The 26,078-nt window shown below is 37.3% G+C and overlaps 1 protein-coding gene across 1 annotated transcript in view; it reads left to right on the forward strand.

Moving 5' to 3' along the window:
- The first annotated feature begins 6,429 nt into the window (after positions 1-6,429).
- Positions 6,430-26,078, forward strand: part of LOC133631093 (AT-rich interactive domain-containing protein 3B-like) — a 202,041-nt gene continuing 182,392 nt past the window's right edge. Inside the window, exons 1-2 of the mRNA XM_062023136.1 lie at positions 6,430-6,734; positions 14,658-15,311. Coding sequence (XP_061879120.1) covers positions 6,699-6,734; positions 14,658-15,311 — 690 coding nt within the window. The 5' untranslated portion in view covers positions 6,430-6,698. The remainder of the gene's footprint in view (positions 6,735-14,657; positions 15,312-26,078) is intronic.

The following is a 26,078-nucleotide window of genomic DNA, read 5'->3' on the forward strand; positions in this document are numbered from 1 at the left end:
TTTTTGTTGTGGCCCTCGCTCACTTGCACGTGCCCAACAACAGCAAAGCAACATTGTCGTATAGAGGATCTTTAACTAGCATTTTTGAAAGTGGTCTTTAATCAATCAATCAATCAATCAAAGTTTACTTTTATAGCCCTAAATCACAAGTGTCTCAAAGGGCTACAGCACAGCGTTCCTATCATATATAGAGGATCTTTGACAAGCTTTTTTTTTTTTTTTGCAGAATGGTCCTTAAAAACAGTTCCTGTCACATATAGAGGAATATTTTACTAGCTTTTTAGCAGTGGGTCCTTAAAACAGCTCCTGTCAAATAAAGAGGATCTTTGACTAGCTTTGTTTTTGCAGCAGGTCTTCGAAAACAGCAAAAGCATTCCTGTCACATAGATGATCTTTGACTAGCCTTTTTTGCAGTAGGTCCTTAAAACAGAGGGCTATGTTACAGGCTATGTTTAGGTCTTTAAAAAGTGTTTATTTTGTTATAGGCCTGATTGCTCCTGTCGTATGAAAAGGATCTTCAACTAGCATTTTTGAAAGTGGTCTTTAGAAACAGCACAGCGGTCCTATCACATATAGAGGATCTTTGACAAGCTTTTTTTTTTTTGCAATAGGTCCTTAAAAACAGTTCCTGTCACATATAGACAAATATTTTACTAGTTTTTTTGCAGTGGGTCCTTAAAACAGCTCATGTCAAATAAAGAGGATCTTTGACTAGCTTTGTTTTTGCAGCAGGTCTTCAAAAACAGCAAAAGTATTCCTGTCACATAAAGAGGATCTTTGACTAGCTTTTTTTGCAGTAGGTCCTTAAAACAGAGGGCTATGTCACATATAGAGGGTCTTTGACAAGTGTTTATTTTGTCATAGGCCCGTCAAAACTGATTGCTCCTGTCATATGAAAAGGATCTTTAACTAGCATTTTCGAAAGTGGTCTTTAAAAAACAGCACAGTGTTCTTATAACATAGAGAGGATCTTTGACAAGCTTTTTTTTTGCAATAGGTCCTTTAATAACAGTTCTTGTCACATATAGAGGATATTCATTTTACTAGCTTTTTTGCAGTGGGTCCTTAAAACAGCTCCTGTCACATAAAGAGGATCTTTGACTAACTTTTTTTGCAGCAGGTCTTCAAAAACAGCAAAAGTATTCCGGTCACATAAAGAGGATCTTTGACAAGCCTTTTTTGCGGCAGGTCTTCAAAAACAGCAAAAGTATTCCTGTCACATATAGAGGATCTTTGACTAGCTTTTTTTTGCAGTAGGTCCTTAAAACAGAGGGCTTTGTCACATATAGAGGATCTTTGACAAGTGTTTATTTTGTTATAGGTCTGTCAAAACTGATTGCTCCCGTCATATGAAAAGGATCTTCAACTAGCATTTTTGAAAGTGGTCTTTAGAAACAGCACAGCGGTCCTATCACATATAGAGGATCTTTGACAAGCTTTTTTTTTTTTGCAATAGGTCCTTAAAAACAGTTCCTGTCACATATAGACAAATATTTTACTAGCTTTTTTGCAGTGGGTCCTTAAAACAGCTCATGTCAAATAAAGAGGATCTTTGACTAGCTTTGTTTTTGCAGCAGGTCTTCAAAAACAGCAAAAGTATTCCTGTCACATAAAGAGGATCTTTGACTAGCCTTTTTTGTAGCAGGTCTTCAAAAACAGCAAAATTATTCCTGTCACATATAGAGGATCTTTGACTAGCTTTTTTTGCAGTAGGTCCTTAAAACAGAGGGCTGTCACATATAGAGGATCTTTGACAAGTGTTTATTTTGTTATAGGTCTGTCAAAACTGATTGCTCCTGTTATATGAAAAGGATCTTTGATTAGCATTTTTGAAAGTGGTCTTTAAAAAACACAGCATTCCTATCACATCTAGAGGATCTTTGGCAAGCTTTTTTTTTTTGCAATAGGTCCTTAAAAACAGTTCCTGTCACATATAGACAAATATTTTACTAGCTTTTTTTGCAGTGGGTCCTTAAAACAGCTCCTGTCAAATAAAGATGATCTTTGACTAGCTTTGTTTTTGCAGCAGGTCTTCAAAAACAGCAAAAGTATTCCTGTCACATAAAGAGGATCTTTGACTAGCTTTTTTTGCAGTAGGTCCTTAAAACAGAGGGCTATGTCACATATAGAGGGTCTTTGACAAGTGTTTATTTTGTCATAGGCCCGTCAAAACTGATTGCTCCTGTCATATGAAAAGGATCTTTAACTAGCATTTTTGAAAGTGGTCTTTAAAAAACAGCACAGCGTTCTTATCACATAGAGAGGATCTTTGACAAGTTTTTTTTTTGCAATAGGTCCTTTAATAACAGTTCTTGTCACATATAGAGGATATTCATTTTACTAGCTTTTTTGCAGTGGGTCCTTAAAACAGCTCCTGTCACATAAAGAGGATCTTTGACTAACTTTTTTTTGCAGCAGGTCTTCAAAAACAGCAAAAGTATAAAGAGGATCTTTGACAAGCCTTTTTTGCGGCAGGTCTTCAAAAACAGCAAAAGTATTCCTGTCACATATAGAGGATCTTTGACTAGCTTTTTTTTGCAGTAGGTCCTTAAAACAGAGGGCTTTGTCACATATAGAGGATCTTTGACAAGTGTTTATTTTGTTATAGGTCTGTCAAAACTGATTGCTCCTGTCATATGAAAAGGATCTTTAACTAGCATTTTTGAAAGTTGTCTTTAAAAACAGCACAGAGTTCCTATCACATATAGAGGATCTTTGACAAGCTTCTTTTTTTTCTAATAGGTCCTTAAAAACAGTTCCTGTCACATATAGAGGAATATTTTTCTAGCTTTTTTGCAGTGGGTCCTTAAAACAGCTCCTGTCACATAAAGAGGATCTTTGACTAACTTTTTTTTTGCAGCAGGTCTTCAAAAACAGCAAAAGTATTCCGGTCACATAAAGTGGATCTTTGACTAGCCTTTTTTGCGGCAGGTCTTCAAAAACAGCAAAAGTATTCCTGTCACATATAGAGGATCTTTGACTAACTTTTTTTTTGCAGTAGGTCCTTAAAACAGAGGGCTATGTCACATATAGAGGATCTTTGACAAGTGTTTATTTTGTTATAGGTCTGTCAAAACTGATTGCTCCTGTCATATGAAAAGGATCTTTGACTAGCATTTTTGAAAGTGGTCTTTAGAAACAGCACAGTGTTCCTAACACATATAGAGGATCTTTGACAAGCTTTTTTTTTTTTTTTTTTTTTTTTGCAATAGGTCCTTAAAAACAGTTCCTGTCACATATAGAGGAATTTTTTACTACCTTTTTTTTCAGTGGGTCCTTAAAACAGCTCCTGTCAAATAAAGAAGATCTTTGACTTGCTTTGTTTTTGCAGCAGGTCTTCAAAAACAGCAAAAGCATTCCTGTCACATAGAGGATCTTTGACTAGCTTTTTTTGCAGTAGGTCCTTAAAACAGAGAGCTATGTCACATATAGAAGATCTTTGACAAGTGTTTATTTTGTTATAGGCCCGTCAAAACTGATTGCTCCTGTCATATGAAAAGGATCTTTAACTAGCAATTTTGAAAGTGGTCTTTAAAAACAGCACAGCGTTCCTATCACATATAGAAGATCTTTGACAAGCTTCTTTTTTTGTAATAGGTCCTTAAAAACAGTTCCTGTCACATATAGAGGAATATTTTACTAGCTTTTTTGCAGTGGGTCCTTAAAACAGCTGTCAAATAAAGAGGATCTTTGACTAGCTTTGTTTTTGCAGCAGGTCTTAAAAGACAGCAAAAGTATTCCTGTCACATAAAGAGGATCTTTGACTAGCCTTTTTTGTGGCAGGTCTTCAAAAACAGCAAAATTATTCCTGTCACATAAAGAGGATCTTTGACTAGCTTTTTTTTTGCAGTAGGTCCTTAAAACAGAAGGCTGTCACATATAGAGGATCTTTGACAAGTGTTTATTTTGTTTAGTAGGCCCGTCAAAACTGATTGCTCCTGTTATATGAAAAGGATCTTTGATTAGCATTTTTGAAAGTGGTCTTTAAAAACAGCACAGCGTTCCTATCACATCTAGAGGATCTTTGACAAGCTTTTTTTTGTTGTTGCAATAGATCCTTAACAGTTCCTGTCACATAGAGGAATATTTTCCTAGCTTTTTTTTAGTAGGTCTTCAAAAGCTCCTAGGATCTTTGACAAGCTTTTTTTTTTTTTTTTGCAGTGTGTCCTTAAAACAGCTCCTGTCTCATAAAGAGAATTTTTGAAAAGCTTTTTTTGCAGCAGGTCTTCAAAAAGAGCAAAAGTATTCCTGTCACATATAGAGGATATTTGACTAGCTTTTTTTGCAGTAGGTCCTTAAAACAGAGGGCTATGTCACATATAGAGGATCTTTGACAAGCTTTTTTTGTAGTAGGTCCTTAAAACAGAGGGCTATGTCACATATAGAGGATCTTTGACAAGTTTTTTTTGCAGTAGGTCTTTAAAACAGAGTGCTATGATACATACAGAAGATATTGAACTAGGTTTTTGTAGTAGGTCTTTAAAAACAGCAGAGTGCTCCTGTCACATATAGAGGATCTTAGGCTTGCATTTTTGCAATAGGTCTTCAAAAATCAGATTTCTCCTGCCACATAGAGGATCTTTGGCTAGCATTTTTGAAGTTGGTCTTCAATAAAACAGCAGCATGCTCCTGTCACATATAGCGAATCTTTAACTAGCATTTTGAACTTCGTCATTAAAAGTTCAGAGATTCTTTTGACAAGCTTGTTTTTTGTTTTTTTTTGCAGTAGGCCCTTAAAACAGCAGAGTGCCCCTGTCACATTTAGATGATCTTTGAAAAGCCTTTTTAATTGGGTCTTTAGAGTGCTCCTATAGAGGATCTTGGGCTAGCATTTTTCCAATAGGTTTTCAAAAACAGCAGAGCGCTTCTGTTATCCTGCATGCAGAGGATCTTTGACAAGGGTTTTTGAAGTGGGTCTTAAAAAACTGCAGCACACTCCTGTAGAAGATCTTGGATTAGCATTTTGGCTTTAGGTCTTAAAAATCAACAGGGGTTTCTGTCATATAGACAATCTTTGACTAGTATTTTGAAATGGGTCTTCAAAAACAGCAGGGGTATTTGACTGTGCCTCCCACAGAGGATCTTTGACCAGCTTTTATGCAGTAAATCCCTAAAAAGAGTAGAATGCTCTTATCATATATAGAGAATCTCGGGCTAGCGTGTTTGCGGTAGTTCTTTTGAAAACAGCAGAGGGCTTCTGTCGTATGGAGGATCTTTGACCAGTGTTTTTTGCAGTAGGTCCCCAAAAAACGCGGAACATGCCTCTCACAGAGGCTCTTGGACAAACTTTTTTTTGTGTGCATTATGTCCTTATAAAAAGTGGCCTTGCCACATATAGAATATCTTTGACTAGCATTTTTTTTGTTGCTAAAAACAGCAGATAGCTTTTGTCATATAGAGGATCTTTGTCTACTGTTTTTATTTGAAAAACAGCAGCTCATTCCTGTCACATATGGAGGGGGTTTTGGCTCACATTTTTTTGCAATAGGTCTTCAAAAACAGTCCTCCTGTCCAGGGGCGCCGAAAAGGGGGGGTAAAGGAGACTGACTCTAGGGGCCCATGATGGAGGGGGGCCCAGAGAGGCCCCTAATGAAATTATAATACAGGGGGCCCTGTAAAGATTATTTTCATGGGGCTCAAAATCCCTAGCGGCGCCCCTGCTCCTGTCATATATAGAGGATCTTTTACTAGAATTGTTGCAGTAGATCCATAAAAAACAGATAATTTTCATTGTATAAACGATCTTTGACTAGTGTTACATGTTACTCTTGTTTTAACTTGTGACATAAAATAATAAATAGTATTGACACTAAATATAAAATTGAATCAGTGAAGGCTCAGTGGCCTAGTGGTTAGAGTGTCCGCCCTGAGATCGGTAGGTCGTGAGTTCAAACCCCGGCCGAGTCATACCAAAGACTATAAAAATGGGACCCAGTAATTAAAGTGTTTGGAATTAGGGGTTAAATCACCAAAAATGATTCCCAGGCGCGGCCACCGCTGCTGCTCACTGCTCCCAGGGGGTGATCATGGGTGATAGTTTCGCCACACCTAGTGTGTGTGTGTGACAATCATGGGTACTTTAACTTTAATGTTTCCACCTCCTAGAAGTTGAACAGTCCTAATTGTTGTTATCTAGTGTGTTTTTCTCCACCACCACTAGGGGGTAGTAAAGTGCTGTGACGAGTTTCCCATGCAGTGTTAGTGTGTCGTGTAATACAAATCTGTATTGGCCAACTTTGCATTATGGGAGCGTCTTATTATTGATAAAGTTAAAGTATAAACGTGTAATTTGCTGTATTTAGACTACGCTAACAATTATTTGACGAACAAGCTTTGCAATGAGCAAATTAAAAAAAAGTAGCCGCATTGGTTTAATAATTTCCGAGTCTCCTTGAACGCAACGGGGCCATCACACAGGAACTCTGCGTACGCCCTGAACGTCGCACGTAGAGCAACAAATGTCGATGAAATAAATAAAAAATACACCGGCAAAGGTGACAAGAAGAAGAAGAAGAAGACATTGGAAAGGAAAGTACGGTTAAAAAAAAACCCAGAAGAGCTTGAACTACTTCGCTTTGCGCGCCTCCCGCCCTTCTTCCGCCTCCCCCGGACGTGCGCGTTCACGCGGAGTGACGCGCGCGCGCGTGTGTTTACAAGTGAGTTTTGAACGAGTGCCAGCAGCGAGGCAGCGAGGAGGCATGGTGGACAACTCAGGCACTAGTAAGGCGCAAATGGTGAGTACTCACTCCTGTCTTCACGCTCCTTACCTTTTCTTGAAAAAAAAGAAGCTTTTTCCACCAAACCCGACACTGGAAAAATACATTTTTGTTATCTTTCGACGGCATTAACGCGCGCAGCAGCTCGGTGTGCGTGCACGGGGGTTGGGAGGGGGGGGGTCGCTATAAAGTCGCTCATTTAAACGTCACTTGTTGTTTTATAACCGTGCAAAGCATAAATAATAACATTTACTACAGTAAAAGATTAATTCCCAAATGTGGCTAATTGAGTTTTAACCGGAAGACCCATTTCTTTTTGACAGTGTTGACGCTCGCTATTCGGGGTCTGTGTCGCTTTTTAACTACTTTCTTGCACGCCTAACGACGTTTTTCTGAAATATTCCAAACTTGCACAAACTTTTAACTTTTTTAGCACGGCTCAGCGTGAAATATTATCACGAGTGACCGGGTTTTGACGTGTGGAGAGCACGACCGCAAAGCATGCTTGCGTTTTCTTGCGGATTGTGTGTCAAATAATATAAAATAAATAAAAAAACAGGTCGTGGTAGTTGCCGAATACTTTTAGAGTTAGTTTCCCCATGACATGTTTTCTTTTTTTACGCTTAGAAGCTGAAAAAACTGCATTTCAACAAGTTTTAAAGGGAAATGCTCATATTCTCAATGCACTTCTGCTCTGTCAGTGCTTTTCAATGGGATATATATTTTTCTCACGCCCCCCCCCTAAAATGAAAAACAATGGAAAATCTGATATTTGTTTGTTTATTCATCCGTACAAACCACTCTTTTAGTTGCAGGCACCCACGCCGAACACTTGTGTATTGTTTTCTCACGCCCCCCCCCCCTCTCCAAACTGGAATACGATGGAGAACCGGATAATATCAGTCATTTGTTTATCAGTACAAACCACTCTTTGACTACGTTTACACTGCAGGCCAAAGTGGCCCAAATTGGATTTTTTCGGAATCTTATTTTTTCCAGCTGACTTTTTACACTGCAAGTGAAATATGATCTCTATCAGACTCCAGTGTACCGGGAAAATATGATACTTTTTGTATTTGTTAGGAACCTTAGGTTTGAAGTAGGGCTGCAACAACTAATCGATTAAATCGATTAAAATCGATTATTAAAGTAGTTGCCGATTAATTTAGTCATCGATTCGTTGGATCTATGCTATGCGCATGCGCAAAGTTTTTATTTTATTTTATTTTTATTTTATTTTATTTTTTTATTTTTTTAAATAAACCTTTATTTATAAACTGCAACATGTACAAACAGCTGAGAAACAATAATCAAAATAAGTATGGTGCCAGTATGCTGTTTTTTCCCCAATAAAATACTGGATAGGATAGAAATGTAGTTTGTCTCTTTTATCCGATTATTAATCGATTAATCGAAGTAATAATCGACAGATTAATCGATTATCAAATTAATCGTTAGTTGCAGCCCTAGTTTGAAGCATCGTCGGCACAATAACAAACGTCAATAAGACACACGGGCACGATATCATAAAATAACAAATATACAAACTATTCAATAGCTAAATGGTAATGGGTTATACTTGTATAGCGCTTTTCTACCTTCAAGGTACTCAAAGCGCTTTGACACTATTTCCATATTCACCCATTCACACACACATTCACACACTCATTCAAACACTGATGGCGGGAGCTGCCATGCAAGGCCCTAACCACGACCCATCAGGAGCAAGGGTGAAGTGTCTTGCCCAAGGACTCAAAGGACGTGACTAGGTTGGTAGAAGCTGGGGATCGAACCAGGAACCCTCAGGTTGCTGGCACGGCCACTCTCCCAGCCGCGCCACGCCGTCCCCATAGCTAAATAGTCGATAGCTAAAATGTTTAGAATTAATCGAGTCTATTAGATTTCTAAAAATGCCAGGAGTTAATCAATAATTAATAAATACCATTTTCTGGACCATAGGGCGCACCGGATTAAAAGGCGCACTGCCGATGAGCGGGTCTATTCAGGTCTATTTTCATACAAAAGGCGCACCGGATTATAAGGCACACTAAAGGGGTCATATTATGATTATTTTTTTCCAAAATTTCAAACATTTCCTTGTGGTCTGAATGAATTGATTAACGTGGACCCCGACTTAAACACGTTGAAAAACTTATTCGGGTCTTAGTATTTAGTGGTCAATTGTACGGAATATGTACTGTACTGTGCAATCTACTAATAACATTTTTAATCAATCAATCAATCAGTCTACATAACATGTAATGGTGGTTCTTTGGTCAAAATGTTGCAAGGATTATGTTTTACAGATCATCTTCAAGCCGCTTTCTGACAGTCGCTTCAGGTTGCGCCGTTTTGTGGGCGGTCTTATTTACGTGGCTCACCTTCGGCGGCGTCTTCTTTCCGTCATCTTTGTTGTAGCGGTGTAGCGTGCAAGGACGGGGGTGGAAGAAGTGTCGAAAGATGGCGCTAACTGTTTTAATGACATTCAGACTTTACTTCAATCAATAACATAGCAGCATCTCCTCATCCGTGGCTCACTAGTGCAATAACGTCGGAAATGTTTTCCCGTGAAAAACCGTCCGACCGGAACTCTCTAATAACTAAAGTTCCTTGGGTGAATAATGTAAACTCACTACACCGGTAGTTTTTCGCACTTTCATAGCGAGATATAAGTTAGAACTTTACGCTACTTTATATTAGAAATGGCTACAGCAGAGGGTGAATGTCCCATAACAAGAAGATAGTGGAAAGAAAAAAAAGATTATCTACTACAGTGGTGGACTTGCGCAAATTTTCAGGACTTATGCAGATCTCAAATACAGATCAGCAGGTACCAGAAGGTAAGAAAAGTTGGTTTGGCATAATATTGCGAAAAAAACGCCAGATAATATGTCTAATGGGTGCCATTTTGCGGTCCTTATACACACACCATAGTAATACTTGTATATCTGACTACGGTAGCCGTAATGGGCCCACAATCCATCAAGCGGTGCGGCTTTAAAGTCATACTAAAACATTTTGACAGATTTTTGAGTGCCGTGTGTAATGTTCTTTATTTTCAATGGAACATTTAAAGTATTGGTGTTGTTTACTGGCGTCATATTGCAGTCTACACGTATCTCTTATGTGTGACTACCATCTACTGGTCACACTTATCGTTACACCATGTACCAACAGTGTTTCCCATAAACTGCCAAGATACCTGTGGCGGTGGGGGCGTGGCTATGGGCGGGGTCACCATGACATCATCGATTAATTTGCATAATTTACTACAATGATATGATTTTCTCTAAAAAGGCTAAAAAAATGTATACTTACTAATTAATAATAACAGTTTTGTTTTAAATGTCCATCCATCCATTTTACAATATAATTACAACACTTTATGTACATATTTATATACAGATTTGAACAATAAGGTTTTCACTGAAATATATTTATTAATTGTGGTTCTTACAAAAAATATATCTTATAAAAATATAAAAGCTAAAATGTCTCTTAAAGCTCTGCCCCTTTAATTAGTGCATACTAAATAATTTAACTTTAGCCTACTACTACAACCGTATTATTTACCAGCAACATAAAGTGAAACAGAGGCAGAGGTGTCCTGCCACAGTCAGTAACAAATAAACAGTAGTGGTGGTAGATAGACACAAAGCTTCATCAAACATCTGATCCACTGAACAAAGAGCTCCAAAAATCTTGATCCTACACTTCTCTTTTGTAAAGTAAATCTGAACAGCCGATATGGGCATCTACATCAACTATATGATTTGCCTGAGAAGCTGAACAGGACAAATAAATTTTTTTTTTTTTTTTTGTGGCGGACTTAATTCTTTCGTGGCGGGCCGCCACAAATAAATGAATGTGTGGGAAACACTGACCAAATAAAATTGCTTCGAGGTCGGTAAGTACAACCAGAATTATTCCGTACATTAGGTGCTCTGGGTTATAAGGCGCACTGTCGAGTTTTGAGAAAATGAAAGGATTTTAAGTGCGCCTTATAGTCTGAAAAATAAGGTAAACGCACACAGGCCCCAATGTGGCCTTGGCGTCACTCGCATGCGCAGTTTGATGAAGTGAAGACAGAGAAGTTGATTGAATTGCGTAAAAGAACAAGAAAATCACATTCGGGTCGCATTGCGTTGAGACTGACTTAGATTTGAAAAGATCAAATTAATTCGGACGACCTCCTGACGTGGCCTGAATCCGATGCCAAAAGATCAGATTTGAAGCACTTTGGAGCGTTTAGACTGGCAAAAAAAAAATCAGATCTGTGTCACTTGAGGGCAAACAAATCAGATTTAGTGTGCAGTGTAAACTGGCACCAGCACCTACAGTACTTGCCACCAAGCCGAAGACTTGTGTATGGTTTTCTCACACCCCCACCCTAAATTGAAATACGATGGAAACCTGATATTTATTTATTTAGCGGTACTAACCATTCTTGATTTGCTGGCACCAGCACCGACATGCTATCGAGCCAAATAGTTGTGTATTTTTTCTCACGAAATAGGATTCAGAACCTGATAATATTTATTCATTTAGCCGTACTTTGTACATTTGACTCTTGAACGCATCATAATAATCCCCTCAATTCCCCCCCAAAATGGATTAACTCGCTGGAATATAAAGACAATATAACATACATCCATAAACGTGGATGCATATGCTAAAGTGCAATATATTTATCTGTACAGTAATCTATTTATTTATATCTACACCTTATTGCTTTTTTATCCTGCACTACCATGAGCTAATGCAACGAAATTTCGTTCTTATCTGTACTGTAAAGTTCAAATGAATGACAATAAAAAGGAAGTCTAAGTCTAAGTACCAACAACTCTTTGATTAGCTGGCACCTGCACCGACAAGCTATAGAGCCAAAGACTTGTGTATTTTTTCCGCACGTCCCCCTGATACTTTATCGTTTGTGGCCTAAAAATAAAATTAGATTTTTTCACCCAAAAAAAATACATTTTCTATTTTTTTCAAAAACTTTTTTTTTAGTTTTTCATGAAACCAAAGTTTGCTTTTAGTTGATCAAAAAGTAGTTTGAAATGGCACTGTATCTTACGCTTAGCAAAAATACTTTATTTATAAAGTGGGATTCTTTTAGAGAATATACTTACAGAACTTTGTATCCAAAAATAATTTTCAAAAAACCAAACCGATATGATTCTGGCATATGTGTTGATCAATACAAATATTAAATATCGAGCTTCTTCTGGGAGGCAAAACTTCTGTCTCAAATAAAATTCCTAATAAAAATATAACACATCATTGTATGCAAATAAATAAACTTCAAAATTAAAGATGGATAAAGCACAAACTTAAGTATTAAACAAAATACTATAACAAATACTACATACAAATGTAGCATTGAGAAGTCTCTATGGTTTTAGTACGTGGATAAAACACTTAATCTGTGCCAGATGGTTTTTTACTGTGCTTCTTTATCATCATGCAAGGTACCTTGTGAGTGATTCAAACCCTACCAACAATATCACACTATATATATATACATTCATACATTATATTACTTTCATTTACAAAACCAGTGAAGTTGGCACGTTGTGTAAATGGTAAATAAAAACAGAATACAATGATTTGCTAATCCTTTTCAACTTATATTCAATTGAATAGACTGCAAAGACGAGATATTTAATGTTCAAACTGGTAAACTTTATTTTTTGCAAATATTAGCTCATTTAGAATTTGAAGCCTGCAACATGTTTAAAAAAAAGATGACACAAGTGGCAAAAAAGACTGATAAAGTTGAGGAATGCTCATCAAACACTTATTTGGAACATCCAAACAGGTGAACATGCTAATTGGGAACAGGTGGGTGCCAAGATTGGGTATAAAAGTAGATTCCATGAAATGCTCAGTCATTCACAAACAAGGATGGGGCGAGGGTCACCACTTTGTCAACAAATGCGTGAGCAAATTGTCCAACAGTTTAAGAACAACATTTCTCAACCAGCTATTGCAAGGAATAACCATCAAAAGGTTCAGAGAATCTGGAGAAATTGCTGCACGTAAGCGATGATATTACGGACCTTCAAACCCTGCATCAAAACCGACATCAGTGTGTAAAGGGCTCAGGAACACTTCAGAACTATTTATCATATTTTTTATTTATCATATTTATCATTTATCAACAACACCCAGAAACGCAGCCGGCTTCGCTGGGCCCGAGCTCATCTAAAATGGACTGATGCAAAGTGGAAAAGTGTTCTGTGTTCTGACGAGTTATTGATTTGCAAAAAAAAAAATACGTTTCTCAGTTTGAACATTAAATATCTTGTCATTGCTGTCTATTCAATTGAATATAATTTGAAAAGGATTTGCAAATCATTGTATTCTGTTTTTATTTATGATTTACACAGCAGGCCAACTTCACTGGTTTTGGGTTTTGTAGTTTCACGTAAATCCCCCAATTTTTAAAGGTGTGGCGACCATATCTATGATGGCGCCTTGTATTTTATTTTGTAGTAGTAGTAGCGTCTTCCTTGTTAATTTACGAAATTCAATCAACTTCTTTGTTTTCACTTTATCGAACTGCGCATGCAAGAGACGTCAAGGCCAGATTAGAGCCGCATTAGAGGCATTGGGGCCACATTGGGGCCACATTGGGGCCTGTGCGCGTTTACACTGGAGACTGATAACGATCACATTTTACTTGCAGTGTAAAGAGTCAGCTGGAAAAAAAAAAAAAAATTTTGAAAAATCAGTTTTGGGTTACTTTGGCCTGCAGTGTAAACATAGACAAAGAGTGGTTTGTACTGATAAATAAATGAGTGATATTATCGGGTTCTCCACCGTATTTCCACCACACTTTTTATCGGGAGTTAGTTGTGTTCTTTTTCTTCTCGTAAACCGATTAATTTCCCCCATTTGGCTTGATGCTGGAATATGTTTTTTGTGCTGCTGTCTTTTTTTTTTTTTTTTTAACAAACTTTGCAGCATGCAGTCATTTGTTCCACTTTTGTTGCCACAAAACCAAACCACTGACAACACTTTTCTTTTCTTTGGAACAAACGTCTCGTTTGCGTTAGCATTAGCCATGTTTTGCTAGATGTGTGACTCCGAAGCTCACGGGGGCAAAAAATAAGCCGGAACAAGAGGAGAAAAAAAACAACTTTTATTTGAATAAAAAGCTCGAGTTTGTTGGACTAAATCCCCTTAATAGGAGAGTTGGTGCGTAGTTAAAGAAACTTAAAGAAAAACAAGGCCAACAACACTCGTGTCCTTCTTATAATTTTAATATAAACTGCTCAGGTGCGAACAAAACACAAACCGGTTTCGACAAGGTCTTTGTCAGTGTGCAATGTTTTTAACAGAAAGTCAATCCATCCATCCATTTTCTACCGCTTGTCCCTAGGAAGTGATGCATGGTCAATCAATTGATGTAATAAATCAAGAACAATTTCAAAAATGAAAGTGCACAAATAATAATAGACACAATGGAAATTGTACAAAATAAATCAAAGACTTAGCACAGTATATTGGGGAAAATAAAGTAATAAAAAAATAAAGTAATTACAAAAAAAAGTAATACAAAAAATAAAAAAAAGTAATGAAAAAAAACAATTCTGAAAAAAATTTCATAAAATATTTGTAATAAAAAAAAAGTGAACAAAAAATAACAAAAAAAAGTTTTACGTTGCAAACTAGTGAAGTGGTGAGTGCATTTTGCAGTTTGACTTGCAGAAAAGTTGAAGCTATGTTCTTTGGCTGTATCAAAAACCAACGCGTGATTAATAATTGACTTTAATAAAGTGAATATTTCCAAAGTTTGCCATAAAAAGTAGTGCATTATGAGAAAAGACAATGAGCTTGAAGTGTATAGTTGTGGTTAAAGTGAAATGTTTTAGTTTATGTCGATAAACAGGGTGTCTGATGACACGTTTGAGCGCCCATGTCTCCCACCCGCAGCCCAGCATGTCTCAGGAGGCCGGCGTAGCCTTTCCTCAGAGCTCCTCCACAGGGGGCATGAAGCTGGAGGCGGTGATGGAGCAACTCCAGCGCCAGCAGCAGGCGCGACTAGAAATGGAGCGCAAGGAGAGGAAGCTGCGAGAGGCCCACATCATGTACGCCCAGCAGGTGGCCGCCCAGCAGGCCATCCTGGCGGCCGCCCGGGCTTCCGGGGCCAACTTCATGGGCAAGGGCCTGGCGGTGGGGGCGATGCCCGGCGGTGGCGGCGGCGGCGGCGCGCTACCCCCCCGCGTGTCCAACCAGAGCAGCGTGGACTCTGAGAAGGAGGAGGACGACGACCGGGGTCGAGATTCGGTCGACGAGGACGACGACAACGAGATGATGGACGGCGACGAGCGCAGCGACGAGGAGGAGGGCGGCGCCGGCGGCTTGGAGTTCCTCCGCAAGCAGACGCTGGCGCTGCAGCAGAGCGCCGCCCGCATCCAGCAGACCCGCCCCTACGTCAGCTTTGCCGCGTCGGCGCCCCAGAGGCCGCCATCCCCGCCTATCCGAGTCAAGCAGGAGCCCGACGAGGGGCTGTCGCCCGCGGGGGCCCACCCTGCTACCTCCCCCAACGGCCAGGCGGACTGGAGCTTTGACGACCACTTCAGACAGGTCAGTTTACTCCTCTTATGACATCACTTCCTGTCTGATTGCCTTTCATACTAAAGTCCACCAGTACTCTCGGGAAAATGTCCAAATTTTCCCAAACTGTGGTACATGTACCACCAATGGTACGCAGGCTCCATCTAGTGGTACGCCCAAGAAGCACTTAATTAAAATATTCAAACACAGTGTTACTGTTCAAACCACGTGAAATGTTACTGTGGCCAAAATATTAAATGTACTTGTCAAATAAAACCTCTACCTTGTTTTTAATGAATACTTAGGCTGACTACGCTACTGTATTTGAATGTTATTCATGATGGTGGTACTTGGTGGCAACAGTTTGAGAACCACTGCTATAGAATATAGAACAAAAACAATAGTTTTATAAAGTAATGCAATACGATTGTACAGAGTTGTGCTTGAGCTGCCTCTCCGTCAAACACACCATCAGCAGCTTCTCCACATTTTCATGGATACATTTCCGCCGTTTAGACATTATTTTAACGTCCTTGGCTGACGTCGGGCTCATCCTCCGTCAGCGTGGTGCAGGTTGGCGGTGATGCGCCACACACTCGGCCATGTTTTTGATGATTTATTTCTTTAATTCACTGAATATCATTCACTTCTTCATCTCAGCACTGTCCTACACACTCGCTTTCTTCCTTCCCACGCTTATGTCCATCTCTAGCTTTAAACTAATGCTAGCAAGTAAGAGCGGGTGCATAACAGTTACTTGAGAGGCGGCTCAAATTCCGAAAAACTCGTATCCTGAGATACCACTGTATTAAACTTTTTTTTTTTGAAACTTCAACAACTTTTCCGTCTTTGGAGAAAAAAAACAGGCAAAGATGGGATGACATAAATGTTCTTTAACCATGTCTGAGTGGACGTACTGACTGTTTAAATGTTGCTGCTGCTACAAACACAATTGCTTACGTTACAGTTTGGGTCACTTTCTGAATTTTTTTCAGATAGGTATTTAGTAGTGGTGTAAAAAAAAAAATTTTGATAGCCGATTAGTCAACGATTATCTTATCGATGAGTCGGATAATAAAGCGTACACATATTGAATAGCACTCATTTTTCCATCGACTTGTAAATGCAGCTTAAGTTATCTTAGGCAAGTGCTTACTAACAACAAATATGACTAATTCATTCATTATTTATTTATGCTGTAACTGTGCCGCTCACTCAGCTGTTACAAAAATTAAAATGACTAATAAAATGTAAAAAAAAAAGGAAAGGCAGATTTCTAAAAAAAAAAAAAAGAACCTTGTTTATGTATTAAAAAACTGTTACAATAGCAGCAATGAAAACAAATCACACACCACAAAATATAACTTCCTAAAAAAGAGGTCAAACAATGTCCACTTTGCAAAACGAGCAAGGTATTCATGTTTTTAACAATAATAAGAGGAATTGTTCTCACACTTTACATGTTATCACTGGAGATGTTTTTGTTAGTGGCAGTGCGGACCCACTTCTACCCGGAATAACATGAGTGATGACGTCACGACTATTGTCGACAAATATAATTGTTGCAGCCCTATTTTGAATGAATCTTATTTGCAACGATTCTTAATCGATTGAAAAAAAATAAAATAAATAAAAATATATATTTATTATTTTTGATTTGTTGATGTAGATCATGGGTGTCAAACTCGTTTTCTTTGAGGGCCACTTTGAAGTTATGGCTAACCCCAAAGGGCAGCTTAATTGTTTAAGTAAATGTATATAAATATTAATGTAAAATCGCCCCATGATATTATTACACAATTGCCTTTTGTTTTTGGATTTTTTTTTACAAACAAATAACTGAATGGTAACAAGCAGATATTTAAGTGTTCATTTTTATTTTTGACAAAAAATGCTTGGAATGTGTATTATGTGGTAATATTAAAGTAAAAGACATGCTATTGCATGCAGTACATGTTATAGTTTTGTCAAATTTGATATATTTGCATTTAATGAGAAAGATGAAGATTATTTCTAAGGCTCTTGGGTGCCACAAAAAAATGATGTGGCGGGCCAAATTTGGGTTTGATACCTGTGATGTAGATGATCATATCTGCTGTACAGATTTACTTTACAAAAGAGAAGTGTGGAGTACTTCTCTTGTTGCCTCATTTGTATATGACTTTTAGGTAATATAGAAATGTATTAGAGCTTTGGAATGTAGTTAATTATAGAACTGGCACCCACTGTTGTTAAAAAAAAGTCTTGATTTAGAATCGATTCTGAATCGAATCATGTGGTACACAAAAAATCCCTGCCCTTATATTTGAACATTTTACCTATTTATTTGTCATGGAAACAAAGTTTCAGAATTAATCTTAAATGTGATGATTTTTTTTTTCTTCCAACTTTGTGTAAATATACACATTTTAAGATGTATATTTATACATTTTCTTTCATTTTTTTGGTAACACACCAAGTTTGATTCCTCACAACAGTCCACCCTTACGCTTATATGTGTGTTCTTGCGCGGGACGCCACTAATAGTGTGTGTGTGTGTGTGTGTGTGTGTTTTCTTGTATTTCTACCCTTCTTGAGACATCAACAAGGAAAAGTAGCTTCCATATGAGGAGGTGTGAACAAGTTAGGACATAAATCATGGCCCCAATACGGAAAACTATTGCATCTAATAGAGAATGTCTCATTTGCACCCCTGGTGGTGAAATCTATCAAAATGAGGGCGGTCCTAAAAAGGAGGGATTTTTCAAATTGACTGTGTGTCGGTTTTAAAAGTGCTCCCCCTCTGGTCAACATATGAAATAACAAGTGTGCGTAAGAAATTAAAATGCGCCCCCTTTGGCCAAAATTAAAAAAAAACTTGTGTATTTTTTTCTTCTCACGCCCCCCCTAAATTAAAATACAATGAACAGGTTAGAGTGTCCGCCCTGAGATCGGTAGGTTGTGAGTTCAAACCCCGGCCGAGTCATACCAAAGACTATACAAATGGGACCCATTACCTCCCCGCTTGACACTCAGCATCAAGGGTTGTTGGATTTGGGGGTTAAATTACCAAAAATTACTCCCTGGCACGGCCACCGCTGCTGCTCACTGCTCTTTTCACCTCCCAGGGGGTGATCAATGGTGATGGGTCAGATGCAGAGAATAATTTCATCACACCTAGTGTGTGTGTGACAATCATTGGTACTTTAACTTTAACTTAACCTGATAATATTTATTTATTTAGCCGTACTAACCACTCTTTTGATTTGCTGGCACCAGCACCGACATGCTATCGAGCCAAAGACTTGTGTATTTTTTCTCACGCAACCCCCAAAATTAGGGTGGTCCCAAAAAAGGAGGGATTTTTCAAATTGACTGTGTGTCTGCTTTAAAAGTGCTCCTTCTCTGGTCAACATATGAAATAACAAGTGTGTGTAAGAAATTGAAATGCGCCCCCTTTGGCCAAAAAAAATAAAAAAAAATGTATATACAGACATACTCTAATAACTTGAAGTAACTAATGAAGATTAAAAAACAATTACAAACTAAAAAATAAATAAATAACTAAAAGCTTACCTTTTTTATACTTGCATAGTATGTATATATTATTCATGTTGTAAATACAAATCTTTATATATCTAGAAAGGGTGGTCCTAAAGAGGTAGGCATTTTGCGGAGGTCTCTAGAAGGTAACAAATACAAGAATGTGTGTGTTGTCTTATTAACTGTGCTGGGATTTGCGCGACGCACTAAAAATGCGAAAGTAATCAAAAGCAAGAATCTCCCCCCCGAGGAACGTGGCGGATTAAACAAGATCAAATGTTTGCTTCCTTTTTTTGGCACTGAAGTCGCTGTCAGCGCTTTTTTAGCAGACATTTTTATTCCTGTTCTGCGAGTCTTTTGAGGTTTCGTAGACCGGTGGTGTGTGTGTGTGTGTGTGGGGGGGGGGGTTGTAGGGGGCTCTCTGTGGTGACGTCACCGTCAGTTGTCAAGCCTCTTTCGGGTTGCTCTTCACAGCGGCGCCACTTCCCCGTTGTGTGTGTTGCTTTGACCCACAATTGGCTTTTGTGGCAAAAAAAATCCGCTTAAGTGAGTCCTGGCAGAGGGCCAGGCTTGTGCGCAAAGTGTGTGTGTGTGTGTGCGCAAAGTGTGTGTGTGTGCGTGTCTCCCTCTCGGCGCTTGGCTCAGACTCAGGTTTGGCCGGGATCTTGGTAGTCAAGTCAGCAGGGCCCGCCGTGGGTGGTTGGCCCGGGTCAGCGCGAGGATTTTGGGTGGGAAGGTAGCACAGTAGCAGCTTACTGCGCTCCAAGCCCCCCCACTCGCCTCCACTAGAGTTTCGGCTGTGTGCCAAGTGCACTTTCCCTTCAAGATAAATATTGCCTCAGCACAATGTTACAGGACGCTGGAATGCTAACTTGGAAGCGGGCCGAGCTCCACACGGTTCAGCGGCAGTAGTAGTAGAGGAGGAGAAGTGCGGTAACCGAGCTGCCGTCACGTGTCTGGCTTTTATTACGCGCTATATTTGACGGCCAATGTCTTCCGGGCGGCGCTGCCAAATGCTAAATTGGGCTGCAAGGACGCGGTCGGCCTGATGCAATGGAAAGCTAAAAGTATGAGGAGGAGTAGTTGTGGTATTACCTCTGCCAAGTCCGATGACGTGTTCGTCAGGTTGTTGTTGCGCACTGGCGCGTTTCCAAAAACCCTGTGGGTGGATCTGAGCTTTGGTCCAGCGAAAACACAAATATTGGGTCACACGATAATGTTGTAGATTTGGGATTTTCTTTCCACTTTTAACATTTTTTTAAAGGGGAACTGCACTTTTTTGGGAATTTTGCCCATCATTCAGAATCATTATGAGACAAGAACAGTTTTATTTTTTTTAATTTTTTTTATGATTTCAAAGACAATAAACGCTTAAAACTCCTTCATTCCGCACTCCATCCAGCTGTGTAATCACTCGCCATACAGCAATAGATGATATCTGTCTATTACCTCAGTGGTCCCCAACCTTTTTGTGGCTGCGGACCGGTCAACGCTTGAAAATTTGTCCCACGGACCGGGGTTTTTTTTTTGTTTTTGTTTTTGTTTTTTCATAAAGAAATACAATCATGTGTGCTTACGGACTGTATCCCTGCAGACTGTATTGATCTGTATTGATATATAATGTGTTTTTTATGTTGATTTAAAAAAAAAAAAACTTTTTTTTTTTTTTTTTTTTACATTTCTTGTGCGGCCCGGGTACCGGTGGTTGGGCAACACTGTATTACCTGACACCTTCTATGTTAGCTACCTCTCTTTGTTTATAATGTATCTTTTCTGCTGGTTCTACTCTCTATTTTATGCTGCCCTTTTTTTTGCTGCAGATGTTTCATATACTGTAATATTGTACATGGTAATTAGAATTTGTTATATATTGTATATATTATATAAAAGTACATATGTTATATACTGTACATATAATATGTAAATATTACCAGTTTCCCACACATTCATTTATTTGTGGCGACCCGCCATGAAAGAATTACGTCCGCCACAAATTTAAAAAAAATTTTATTTTTATTTTTTATTTTTTGTCCTGTCCAGCTTCTCAGGCAAATCATATACCGTATTTCCTTGAATAGCCGCAGGGGCGCTAATTAATTTAAAACCTCTTCTCACTCCTGCGGTTACCAAAACCATGCGGAATGAGCAAGCATGCTCTAATTATTTTAAAACCTCTTCTCACTCCGGCGCATACCTTATCATTAAAAACACATTTAATAAAAAAAACGTTATTATGATCTTACCTTTACTTGTAGATGGGTCCATGTGCAGCTGCTTCTGATCAAAGGCAGTCTTTCTCATCTTTCTTCAATTTTAAAAGTCTCTGGAGACATTCCTTTAATTATTACCTCCTGCTTCGATTGAAAGTCCAGTTTAGAAAACGGTTTTATTTTAGATATGTAATCCTCCATGTTAAAAGTGCAAGCAAACAATTGCTGCATGCTTGCTGCTTGCTGTCTTCTTCTGCAGTACCTGTCTCCTGCAGTACTGGTAGTCGCAAGAAGGATCACTAGCGCCCTCTACCTCCTGGAGGCGGGAGTCATTTAATGACTCATATTTGACCCGGCGGAAGTGCCAAGCATGCGCTAATTATTTTGCGAAACGAGTTTGACCCGGCTGTAATTCTAGGCAGGCGAATACTATATTCCCGGCGCCAATTCAAGGAAATACGGTAGTTGATGTAGATGCCCATATAGGCTGTTCAGATTTACTTTACAAAAGAGAAGTGTAGGATACTTCTGTTGTTGCCTTATTTGTATTTGACCACTACTGTTTTCTGTTTATTTGTTACTGACTGTGGCAGGACACCTCTGCCTCTGTTTCACTTTATGTTGCTGGTAAATAATATGGTTGTAGTAGTAGGCTAAAGTTAAATTATTTAGTATGCACTAATTAAAGGGGCAGAGCTTTAAAAGAAATTTTAGCTTTTATATTTTATAAGATATATTTTTGTAAGAACCACAATTAATAAATATATTTCAGTGAATAACTTATTGTTCAAATCTGTATATAAATATGTACATAAAGTGTTGTAATTATATTGTAAAATGGATGGATGGACGTTTAAATCAAAACTGTTATTATTAATTAGTAAGTATACATTTTTTTAGCCTTTTTAGAGAAAATCATATTATTGTAGTAAATTATGCAAATTACTCGCCCCCACTGCCACAGGTATCTTGGCAGTTTATGGGAAACACTGATTACATATGTTATATTTTATATTGCTACTATGGTACATTTTTAAGTCTACTTAATACCTTTTTGTTTTCGCCCTCTTTTTGTGCCCTTTGTACATCATCCTTTCCATCCTTTGTAACTGAGCTACTGTGCGGAACAATTTCCCTTGTGGATCAATAAAGTTTGTCTAAGTCTAAAATGTTGCTAATAACAGTCACCATTGTAGCCTTCAAAGTCCTCTAAAACAACTTCAAAACCCTCCATCAATGTTACTGCAAGTCTATATATAATGTAGTGACAGACACCTTCATAACAACATGTTCAATATTTACCGTATTTTGATCATGTTAAAGAACATTTAAAGAAAGCAATTTAGAAATTTTTGTTAACATTTTAGACGTATGATAGTTTACATTTTTTCCCCCCGATAAAGTACCTGAAACTACAAATAGTCGCTTATCCTATATCTTTTAAAAAACTTTTTTTTTGTTGCTTTTGTTAACATTTTCTAATGGATATTTATACAGATTTTGGGTCACTTTTTTAACCTTTCCAGATGGATATTTAGACATTTTTCTAAATAAATTCCAATAAAGTACTTTTTGGAACATTTTTAGATGGCTTTTAGACATTTTTGTTAAAACATTTTAGACGTATAATTGTTTACAGTTTTTTGTCCCGTTAAAGTACCTGAAACTACAAATAGTCGCTTATCCTATATCTTTTAAAAAACTTTTTTTTTTTTTGCTTTTGTTAACATTTTCTAATGGATATTTATACAGATTTTGGGTCACTTTTTTAACCTTTCCAGATGGATATTATACATTTTTGTAAATGAATTCTGATAAAGTACTTTTTGCAACATTTCAAGATGGCTATTTAGACATTTTTGTTAACATTTTAGACATATAATTGTTAAAAAAAATGTGTCCCGTTAAAGTACCTGAAACTACAAATAGTCGCTAATCCAATATGTTTAAAAAAAAAAAAAACATTTTTCAGATTTTGGGTCACTTATTTTAACCTTTCCAGATGGATATTGAGACATTTTTCTAAATAAATTCCAATAAAGTACTTTTTGCAACATTTCAAGATGGCTATTTAGACATTTTTGTTAACATTGTTAAAAAATGTTGTCCCGTTAAAGTACCTGAAACTACAAATAATCGCTAATCCAATATCTTTAAAAAAAACTAAAACATTTTTCAGATTTTGGGTAACTTATTTTAACCTTTCCAGATGGATATTTAGACATTTTTCTAAATAAATTCCAATAAAGTACTTTTTGCAACATTTCAAGATGGCTATTTAGACATTTTTGTTAACATTTTAGACGTATAATTGTTAAAAAAAATGTTGTCCCGTTAAAGTACCTGAAACTACAAATAGTCGCTAATCCAATATCTTTAAAAAAAAAAAAAACATTTTTCAGATTTTGGGTCACTTATTTTAACCTTTCCAGATGGATATTGAGACATTTTTCTAAATAAATTCCAATAAAGTACTTTTTGCAATATTTCAAGATGGCTATTTAGACATTTTTGTTAACATTGTTAAAAAATGTTGTCCCGTTAAAGTACCTGAAACTACAAATAATCGCTAATCCAATATCTTTAAAAAAAACTAAAACATTTTTCAGATTTTGGGTAACTTATTTTAACCTTTCCAGATGGATATTTAGACATTTTTCTAAATAAATTCCAATAAAGTACTTTTTGCAACATTTCAAGATGGCTATTTAGACATTTTTGTTAACATTTTAGACGTATAATTGTTAAAAAAAATGTTGTCCCGTTAAAGTACCTGAAACTACAAATAGTCGCTAATCCAATATCTTTAAAAAAAAACAAAACATTTTTCAGATTTTGGGTCACTTATTTTAACCTTTCCAGATGGATATTGAGACATTTTTCTAAATAAATTCCAATAAAGTACTTTTTGCAACATTTCAAGATGGCTATTTAGACATTTTTGTTAACATTGTTAAAAAATGTTGTCCCGTTAAAGTACCTGAAACTACAAATAATCGCTAATCCAATATCTTTAAAAAAAACTAAAACATTTTTCAGATTTTGGGTAACTTATTTTAACCTTTCCAGATGGATATTTAGACATTTTTCTAAATAAATTCCAATAAAGTACTTTTTGCAACATTTCAAGATGGCTATTTAGACATTTTTGTTAACATTTTAGACGTATAATTGTTAAAAAAAATGTTGTCCCGTTAAAGTACCTGAAACTACAAATAGTCGCTAATCCAATATCTTTAAAAAAAAAAAACAACATTTTTCAGATTTTGGGTCACTTATTTTAACCTTTCCAGATGGATATTGAGACATTTTTCTAAATAAATTCCAATAAAGTACTTTTTGCAACATTTCAAGATGGCTATTTAGACATTTTTGTTAACATTGTTAAAAAATGTTGTCCCGTTAAAGTACCTGAAACTACAAATAATCGCTAATCCAATACCTTTAAAAAAAACTAAAACATTTTTCAGATTTTGGGTAACTTATTTTAACCTTTCCAGATGGATATTTAGACATTTTTCTAAATAAATTCCAATAAAGTACTTTTTGCAACATTTCAAGATGGCTATTTAGACATTTTTGTTAACATTTTAGACGTATAATTGTTAAAAAAAAAATGTTGTCCCGTTAAAGTACCTGAAACTACAAATAGTCGCTAATCCAATATCTTTAAAAAAAAACTAAAACATTTTTCAGATTTTGGGTCACTTATTTTAACCTTTCCAGATGGATATTGAGACATTTTTCTAAATAAATTCCAATAAAGTACTTTTTGGAACATTTTTAGATGGCTTTTAGACATTTTTGTTAAAACATTTTAGACGTATAATTGTTTACATTTTTTTGTCCCGTTAAAGTACCTGAAACTACAAATAGTCGCTAATCCTATATCTTTCAAAAACTTTTTTCTTTGCTTTTGTCAACATTTTCTAATGGAAATTTAGACAGATTTTGGGTCTCTTTTTTTTTTTTAACCTTTCCAGATAGATACTTAGACATTTTTCAAATTTAATTCTGATTAAGTATTTTTTAATTGCAAATAAAGTTACCAATGAAATATTTTTGTATTTCTTTGCTTTAATTTTTTTGTTGTTGACATTTTCCTTCTATTTAATCATGTCACCATACTTTTGGCCCACATGCAAATAAAGGAGGAAGAGGAACATGTCGTTATTTTCCTATATTATTGTCATGTTAACATACCTTCAATTCTGATGACGGTCAGGATCAAACGGATCAAGTATTTTTGACCACTTTTGTTACCATTTGAAAGCAAACATTTAGACATTTTCCTACGTTTTTTTTCAGTAAATGGATGTCATTTTCCATCTCTGCTGGGTTGAGACCAAACTCAAAGCGACCCATTTGAAGTTTGCAAAGATAACAGCCTATTTGTGAGAACTCTGTAATGGAAGTGCGCCGTAAAAGCCGATTATTGTCCTGGTGAGTTATCTTATTCTGTAAGACGACCTGGCTTTTGTGCGGCTCTTGTCAGAACAGAAGATCACAGCAAAGCAAAGTTACAGGCGGCCAGTGGCCCTATCACTGGCCCGATGTCTTTTATTAGGAGGGGGGCGGTCCAACAAGCCCGTGGGGGTTGGGAGACTAGAATTGGTCTGGCTGTTGTTTTTTTTTTTTTGTTTCCTCTCTTTTATCTTTCCTGTCATTATGTCAGCTCTGCAGTATTTAATGGCGGCTCATCTCTTCAGGCAGTTTCAGGTTGCACTGCTGCAGGGGGAGGAGGACAGTGGTGTGGAGGCAGGGGAGCTGCCTTTTTTTTCTTTCAGTTTTTTTGTTGTTTTTTTGATGTCATTGTCTTTGAGAGGCCAGAGATGAGCCGGGCAGATGCCGCAAATACCTGCCCCCCCCGCACCTAGCCTTTAATAATGGCGAGGGCTCATTTATTATGTTCTGAAAGCAGCGTTGGAGACGACTGAAAAGGCCCCGGCAGCATTTCACGTTGCTGAAGAGTCCCGTGCACTTAACATCTAACCGCCGCACTCTCCGGCCACGTCGAAATGCTTTAAGTGGTTTAATGACGGCCGTTTGAGTTGCAAAGCAGACG

Source organism: Entelurus aequoreus, linkage group LG02 (genome assembly GCF_033978785.1).
Source record: "Entelurus aequoreus isolate RoL-2023_Sb linkage group LG02, RoL_Eaeq_v1.1, whole genome shotgun sequence".
NCBI lineage: Eukaryota > Metazoa > Chordata > Actinopteri > Syngnathiformes > Syngnathidae > Entelurus > Entelurus aequoreus.